Source organism: Gymnoscopelus braueri (assembly GCF_963280865.1).
Source record: "Gymnoscopelus braueri genome assembly, chromosome: 13".
Taxonomy (NCBI): Eukaryota; Metazoa; Chordata; class Actinopteri; order Myctophiformes; family Myctophidae; genus Gymnoscopelus; species Gymnoscopelus braueri.
In genome coordinates this window covers 4,801,848-4,810,200 of record NC_137615.1, presented here as the reverse complement: position 1 = coordinate 4,810,200, position 8,353 = coordinate 4,801,848, and the positions used below count along the sequence as shown (strand labels likewise).

The 8,353-nt window shown below is 41.4% G+C and overlaps 4 protein-coding genes across 4 annotated transcripts; all 4 read right to left on the bottom strand.

The window, feature by feature from the left end:
• Positions 1-1,782: 1,782 nt before the first annotated feature.
• LOC308098522 (histone H2B-like) lies at positions 1,783-2,157 on the bottom strand (the record flags this gene model as incomplete). The annotated part of the gene is made up of 1 exon (XM_080446913.1): positions 1,783-2,157. One exon carries the CDS (start codon positions 2,155-2,157, stop codon positions 1,783-1,785), a length of 375 nt encoding a protein of 124 aa, XP_080303039.1.
• A 1,239-nt stretch (positions 2,158-3,396) lies between these two features.
• LOC308098329 (histone H4) lies at positions 3,397-3,708 on the bottom strand (the record flags this gene model as incomplete). The annotated part of the gene is made up of 1 exon (XM_080446639.1): positions 3,397-3,708. One exon carries the CDS (start codon positions 3,706-3,708, stop codon positions 3,397-3,399), a length of 312 nt encoding a protein of 103 aa, XP_080302765.1.
• Positions 3,709-5,121: 1,413 nt separating this feature from the next.
• LOC308098693 (histone H3.2) lies at positions 5,122-5,532 on the bottom strand (the record flags this gene model as incomplete). Its single annotated transcript, XM_080447106.1, has 1 exon — positions 5,122-5,532. One exon carries the CDS (start codon positions 5,530-5,532, stop codon positions 5,122-5,124), a length of 411 nt encoding a protein of 136 aa, XP_080303232.1.
• Positions 5,533-6,590: 1,058 nt separating this feature from the next.
• Positions 6,591-6,974, bottom strand: LOC308099167 (histone H2A-like; the record flags this gene model as incomplete). Its single annotated transcript, XM_080447789.1, has 1 exon — positions 6,591-6,974. The coding sequence occupies one exon, from the start codon at positions 6,972-6,974 to the stop codon at positions 6,591-6,593; it is 384 nt and encodes a 127-aa protein (XP_080303915.1).
• Between the last annotated feature and the right edge of the window lie 1,379 nt (positions 6,975-8,353).

The window sequence follows — 8,353 nt, the reverse complement described above, 5'->3', positions numbered from 1 at the left end:
TATTCCGTCTCTCTCTCTCTCTCTCTCTCTTTTTCTCATAATTATGTTCTTTTAGAAAGTGAGCAACAGCAACAGTCCACCTGGCCTATTCCCATGGATTGGATCTACCCACCTCACCTGCTGTCATTCCCTCTCAATCCATAATCACACCTGCCCTCACTCACTCCTCATTAGTCTCTCTCTCTTTCTCTCTCTCTCTCTCTCTCTCTCTCTCTCTCTCTCTCTCTCTCTCTCTCTCTATTCCCTGGCCCCGCTTATCGCTGCTTGCAGCTATATTATTCAATTGTATTCCTCATGTGAATGCATTACACCATTTTCACCAGCAGATGTCAATCACGTTGCATTTAACTCCACAGTGATTATTTCCATGATAGAAATGGGAAAGAACAATATGATTTCACAGTAAGAAAATACTATTAAAACTATTTCCCCGTAGTTCACTTTATTGGGAACATTTAAAAGCCCCAAAACACATTAATCACGTTTCCATTGTAAAAAACAATAACTATTACCAACTGTACAATTTATGTAGGACAAATGACTTAACACAGGCACACAGAAGGAGTGAGTCATATATAGGAACAGTCTAATTAGGGGATTATGTATTTATCTAAATTAAATTCATATTTAAGTGAAGCCATGACACTATGTGTAATTTAGAATATTGATCCGGCCACCACTGACACCTAAATGAAATATGTCAATTAATGCCATATTTCATTCAAAATGACTGCTGTGAAAGGGGTCTGCCTGCTAGTAGCTAACATGTTCTAAATACTAAATTTGACTGATTGTTTTGAATTAAAATGTAAGAAGTGAAATAATGCTGCCATCATCCCCATCTTCCTTTTGACTCTGTTTTATGTTTGACTGTAGGCTATGCATATTGTGCAATAAGATAGCTGAGTAATTTGATATCCAGCCAACATTAATAATCTGTGAACTCTGGCATAAAGATAAATTGAGTCAGGGGCTCACAAATACGTGTCTAACAAAACAGAAGCTATTCAAATAGACCACAGTTCAATAGCTTTATGAACACGCATCTGTAATTTAGGTATGCAGCATTTAATTAACGTGAGAGTTGCTACAGTACTCGAGTCTATTAAACACTTTACCGCCGGGCCCGTAGTTCTACGGGCCGTTAAATCCAACGGTTAAGCGCCGAGCCCGTAGTCCTACGGGCTGCGGTCTTTTCGCGCATGCGCGGTCCGGGTGCACTTTCGGAATTTTTTTGATCCACTTCCGTTTCCGGTTTGATGACAGGAAATAGAATTATTTGGGATCCGGTTTCGACGATCACGCCCGCTCCCATTCTACAGACGAAACTGAAACTCAATTCTCTTCCTGTAGTTTTTTCTCCTCGCATTTCACTGTTTAACGTAATCCGCTCTAACTCAAACATGGATGCCCCGTTTGACACGCGATCTTCACTGGGAGATACAGGGAGATCTCGCGGATGTAAACAGACCGTTCACGGCTCAATCTTAAGGATTTTAACAAGATCTATGGCGACATGAAAAAAACAAAAAAACAACAAAAACACCTTGGCACTGGTGAGTACATTATGAGATTAACCTCTGGCGGTGGATGTGTTAATGTATAACCAGTTTGTTAAGCAAGGCCTTTTTCTAAGTAGGCTGATGTTAAAATGTTTCAGCTTGCTTCTAATGCACTTGTAATCCAAAAGTTAGTTTACATTTAGATTAAATGCGGATCAACTCTTTCTTGATAATATGGGTGGTCCTTAAAAGGACCGTTGTGTTTAGAGCGGACTGCAGTTTACTTGGAGCTGGTGTACTTGGTCACAGCCTTGGTGCCCTCAGACACGGCGTGCTTGGCCAGCTCACCGGGGAGCAGCAGGCGGACGGCGGTCTGAATCTCCCTCGATGAGATGGTGCGGCGCTTGTTGTAGTTAGCCAGTTTGGAGGCTTCACCGGCGATGCGCTCAAAGATGTCGTTGACAAAGGAGTTCATGATGCCCATGGCCTTGGAGGAGATACCGGTGTCAGGATGGACCTGCTTCATCACCTTGTAGATGTAGATGGCGTAGCTCTCCTTCCTGGACTTTCTGCGCTTCTTGCCGCCCTTGGCAGCGGACTTGATGACGGCTTTCTTGGAGCCCTTCTTGGGCGCTGTCTTGGCGGGTTCAGGCATGGTTCTTTCTATAAAGGTTGTAGTGAAGAAGTGGCTTTCTATAGGCGTTGTACCAGTACTTAAACCAGGCCAATGCAAATGAGGTGTGCTACTCCCAGCACATGATTGGTGCCACTGCCTATGTGACCCACAGAGGGAGGTGTCTTACACTGTCTTTGTCTCTGCATAATGTTTTACCGCCTGCATCTATTTGTCCCACTAAAATAAAGACTAAGGATAAAGTATAATAAACATTTAGGGTAAATTCATGTTTTAATTGGAATTAATAGTTCTATTCCACGCTCCAATTGCAATCCAGACACCAGTTGTAACTTGTAACACACTTTCTATCGATGCATAATTTATACAGTATAATCAGACAATCACAATTTTGAGGTCTTTTTTACTTTATTGGAGTATTTCCCAGTTTTAAGTACTTTTACTTCTACTCCACTACATCTCAGAGGCAAATATTGTACTTCTACTCCACTACAATTATTCAAAAACTTTAGTTACCAGTTACTTTGCAGATATAAATGATTACATTATAAAACATACATTAACCACTTCAGCCCTATTTTATACCTAAGCTATTTGAAAATAGCCGCTCTGCAAGCTTGGCATCGCAACATGTTGTGAGCTTGTAGATCTGCTATTTTCTAACAGTTTTTGTACTTTTACTTTTGGTACTTTAAGTACATTTTAATACCAATACTTTTGGTATTTTAACAATCAACAATTGCATTTCATCATGTTCATTATAGCTGGGATGGGATTGGGATTCAAACACAAAGGTGGGTGTGAATTTAATCTGCATTCAACTGTTATAGTCCTAAAAAATAGTCACTCTAGACTATACAATATAGAAAAATGCTGGACCAATGGACCTTGGTTTCCCCATCTTAATATAAAGAGTCTTATAACAATTACATTCGTGTTATATTAAGTATCAGCCTGGAATTTATTGCGTAGCTTGCTGGAAGATTTTCACAAATTGAATGTGCAAAGTGTGTTGTACACCTTCAACTTTTACTGTCTTGATGGTAAGATAAAGGAGATTGTGTCAAGACTGACCATGTCCATGAATCACGGTTCTCTGTATACTGCAACTATATACGAGGCAAAGTACTACACATTTTTCTAAAAAAGGTTTTGCTACCTTAAATTGCTCATATTTCAATAATGGAATAAACTCTGTAAAGAAAGTGTGGGCGGCTCTTAAAAGAGCCTTTGGGTTGTTGGTAGATCAAGTCAGCATTATTAACCTCCGAAGCCGTACAGAGTGCGTCCCTGTCTCTTCAGAGCATAGACAACATCCATGGCGGTCACGGTCTTTCTCTTGGCGTGCTCGGTGTAGGTGACGGCGTCACGGATCACGTTCTCCAGGAAAACCTTGAGGACACCGCGGGTCTCCTCGTAGATCAGACCGGAGATACGCTTCACGCCGCCACGGCGAGCCAGACGGCGAATAGCAGGCTTTGTGATTCCCTGGATGTTATCACGAAGCACTTTACGATGGCGCTTGGCGCCTCCTTTTCCAAGACCCTTTCCTCCCTTACCACGACCAGACATCTTAACGTTATAGTAGGTACTGTAACAAGTAACGCTATTCGGCAAACCTCGTCCATATATGTGTGTTCTGAGGACGTATAGGAAGACAGGCAGCCTGCTCTGCACTGGGCGTTGCCTAAAAAGTAGCAGCCCCACCCCCTTTATTCCCAGGGGCGGCCATAGCTGAGTGGTTAGTGAGCCCGCCTAGGGAACCAGAGGCCCTGGTTGCCCCAGGTTCGATTCCAGGCTATCCCAGCATATGTGCCGATGATATGAAATTTGTCCCTGAGCAAGACTCTTAACCCCAATTGCTCACAGGTTCTCATTGGAAACAAGACCGCAAGGACTTTCATGAACGACCTGTTAAAAGGAATTATCCTTATCCTTATTCTGTGTTCTGCATGACAATGACCTCTCCAACGATTATTACATGGTTATAAAGCTGAGACTTGGTGGAAGCATTTAACTATTCCCACTTTTACTGGCACTATGTATTCCATGTCTTGTTTAACAATACCGTATTATAAATCATTATAAGCCAGGCATGGACTTCAACATGAATAGTGAAAAATGTACATAATATACATCTATCTATCTATCTATCTATTTACACTGCTATTTTAAAACAATTGTGAAAATGGAATCCACATTGACTGTATACAAAAGTTATATCTGACCATTATATGTTTATATAACATTATGTTACTGTTTAAACTTTGTGGTGCTGCTATTCTTGTCTCTCTTATAAATAGAGCATTTATTTCAATGGGACAAACATGGATAATCTATCCTAGATGAGCTCTAGAATATTTCAAATGCATCATGGGCTGAAATGACTAAAATAGGCTACCTTATATATGAGAGAAAGAGAGAGAGACACGTGATAAGAAGATAATGTTGGTGAGGCAGCCGAGAGAGAGAGAGAGAGAGAGAGAGAGAGAGAGAGAGAGAGAGGAGAGAGAGAGAGAGAGAGAGAGAGAGAGAGAGAGAGAGAGAGAGAGAGAGAGAGAGAGAGAGAGAGAGAGAGAGAGAGAGAGAGAGAGAGAGAGAGAGAGAGAAACAGAAAGGTGGCCCTCTCACGCAATATAGCAGTAACCACCAGGGGAAATAATAGTCTTTAGAGGGGCTCTATATTCAATCATTAGTTTTATTTTGTGTTTACACAGGGCTACAGATGGAGGAGAGACCCGTCACTGATAGCTCATATTGCCCAGTAGAGCAGACCATTATGGGAATTGTCTTTTAAAAATGGTAAACACCAAAAGGGCATTGGTGTTAAAATATTAGTACATTATATTTTCACTGTCATAACTTCAGCCATAACGTTATGGCTGATATGACCATAATGGTTTTAATAAATGGAAATCCTTTAAAGAAATGAGTGGGTGGCTCTTAAAAGAACCGTTTTGGGGGTTGTGACAGTTGCAGAGTAGTTTAGGCACGTTCTCCGCGGATACGACGGGCCAGCTGGATGTCTTTGGGCATGATGGTCACCCTCTTGGCGTGAATGGCGCACAGGTTGGTGTCTTCAAACAGACCCACCAGATAAGCCTCGGCAGACTCCTGGAGCGCCATGACGGCGGAGCTCTGGAAGCGCAGGTCGGTCTTGAAGTCCTGGGCGATCTCCCTCACCAGGCGCTGGAAGGGCAGCTTACGGATCAGCAGCTCGGTAGATTTCTGGTAACGACGGATCTCCCTCAGAGCCACAGTACCAGGCCTGTAACGGTGAGGCTTCTTCACTCCACCGGTTGCCGGCGCGCTCTTACGCGCTGCCTTGGTGGCGAGCTGCTTCCTGGGGGCTTTGCCGCCGGTGGACTTACGAGCTGTCTGCTTGGTTCTTGCCATGGCTTCTCTGAGCGAAGTAGAGAACAGTGATACAAGAACAGCGCAAACTGCTGCCTTTTATTAGCGCTTCTTGAGACGCCGTCGTTCTCTGATTGGTCAGCAGTCAGGAACCTCCTTATTTGGGGAGGTACCATATACGTCACTGGTATCGATTGGAGGAGGGGATCTCTTTCAAACTTCATACTGAACTATGAAATGGTCGTAATGACTTGCAGGCATTTAATATCCTTTACATATTTATAGTTAGAGCCAGATTGCATGGATTACATCAGTGCCTATTATTCACTGCCTAAATGCAAGGTAGTCCTCAATCCAAAATTATTTGAAGTAAAAGCAGTCATTGTCCATATTGGAAGTTGACACTTGTTTGACAACATTAATATGTTGTGAATCGGATGAGTGTTACATTTTGGTTTAATTAAGACAATATGTGCCTTTATAACTCGTATACACCATAATCCTTGTGTTTTGTCACTCGAGTAGAAATATTTATTTCTTTGCCCCATGTCATAAAACACACAGCAATGTATTTTCACTTTGCTGTAAACTAGTAATAATATCAGTGGTGGAAGAAGTACTCACATATTTCACTCAAAAGAAGCAATACAAAAATGTAAAAATACTAATAAAATGCCTGTGTTCAAGTGTTACTTGAGTAAATGTACAAAAGTATTGCTATCAACATATTGGTAATATAAGTACCAAAAGTTACTGTAATGATTGACATTTGCAGATCTACAATGAGCTTGTAGATCGGCTATTTTCAAATGTATAAAATAAGGCTCAAGCGGCTAATGTAGGTTTTATAATACAATCTGCAAATTAACTGGTTTTCAAATAATCGTAGAGTACAATATTTGCAGCAGGGTACAAGTACTGTATTTAAAATACTTCAGTAATATATGAGCTACTTTACACCGCTGCATAACAGCATAACATTAGTCGGTTTATATAAACTGAGCACAGTCTATATAGAATGGAATAGAATTCATCTTTGTATTGAATGAGTGGGTGGCTCTTAAAAGAGCCTTTGTGGGGTTCGTCAAATGAGTGTAGATTTATTTCTTGGCGGCTTTCTCGGTCTTCTTGGGGAGCAGAACAGCCTGGATGTTGGGCAGCACACCGCCCTGAGCGATGGTCACTCCACCCAGCAGCCTGTTGAGCTCCTCGTCGTTGCGGACGGCCAGCTGGAGATGACGGGGGATGATGCGAGACTTCTTGTTGTCACGGGCAGCGTTTCCAGCCAGCTCCAGGATCTCAGCGGTCAGGTACTCGAGAACAGCCGCCAGATATACCGGGGCGCCGGCACCGACACGCTGGGCATAGTTGCCTTTACGCAGCAGCCTGTGGACACGACCCACGGGGAACTGGAGCCCGGCACGGGATGAGCGGGTCTTGGCCTTAGCCCTGGACTTTCCACCAGTTTTGCCTCTTCCTGACATGGTTGGGTTTTGTTCCTTGATATGTAGAGAGAAGAAATGTGTCTGAGGAGAGGAATACAGGACTATTTATGTCCTCAAGTGGGCGGGGTTAAGTTTGTAAATGCTCCCCACCAATCAGAACCAGTGACGTACTGTTCCTCCCCCAGGAGGTTCCTGACCAATCGGAGAATGACGGCGTCTCTCAGTCAATGTCCAGTTTAGACAGTTATCAGGCACTATTCATCCTAAATGTGTGATTTACATTTTACAAAGTGCACAATCAGAGACGACATATAGTAAATGGTCACATACAATGATTTGGTGCTACAAAGTTTAACTTTGAAACTTTAAATGTGGCATCTGTATAATAGTGCTACTAAAATAACATTGTCAGTATTAGTGGTCAAGCTAAATAAAAGGTACAACTAACCAACATGAACAGGCTGCTGGGAATAGGATCCATTGTAATGATGAACACATTTTAAAACATATTACTGGGACTTTAGAGTGACGTGTGACAATATTACATTCTTAGTACAATTGTTATAATTAATGTTATTATTACATTGTAATATAATCAAAAGTAAAACGAACTGTTTGCTGAACATAATTCTGTGTGATGTATCAGTATGTAGATATGCCAAGGCTTTAGATTTGATTTAAAAATAAAATTAGTGAATTCATATTGAATATGTATTATATTTATATTGTCTCTTAATATATATTGCCACACTATATTTTGTATATTAATCATGTTTTCTCATGTATCACTTTATGTTCTCTCTTGCACATCATGCACCTATATTCGATCATTATGATCTTATATATATTAATACATGTAGATGTTCGCATGTAATATACATACCAATAAATATCAGTGTTTGTAAAATTACCATATTTAATTTGTAGACAATCACCCTGATTGCATGGGCAGCCATATCTGTATCTAAAACTCACACCGAATGCTTGTAGCTATTGTCTGTCTAGTGGGCTTTCATCCAGTTGGTGCTTTTTGTTGCACTGTGTACTTTTTGAGACTGTTACATGTATTTATCCATGTCACTTTAACCATGCTCCCCTCCCCCCCAATATGTTCGTGAAAAAAGAAGATCTACAAGCTCACAACGCCTACCGACGTACAGGCTTTAGCGCTCATGTGGCCTCTTTTGGGGCTAGTTTTCATATACCTTGGGCTTATTTATCTCGCAAAACTTGATCATTAGTTCCCAATGCTAGCAATCACATAATCCCACCCTCTCCTCTTAGCTCAGTTGAGTTAATACATTGATAACCAATTCTAAATGTCAGACATAGAATAGACTAAAAGGAACTCTTTAAATAAAGTTGTGGGTGGCTCTTAAAAGAACCTTTGTGGGATATACAGGTTGCTGTGTGAATGT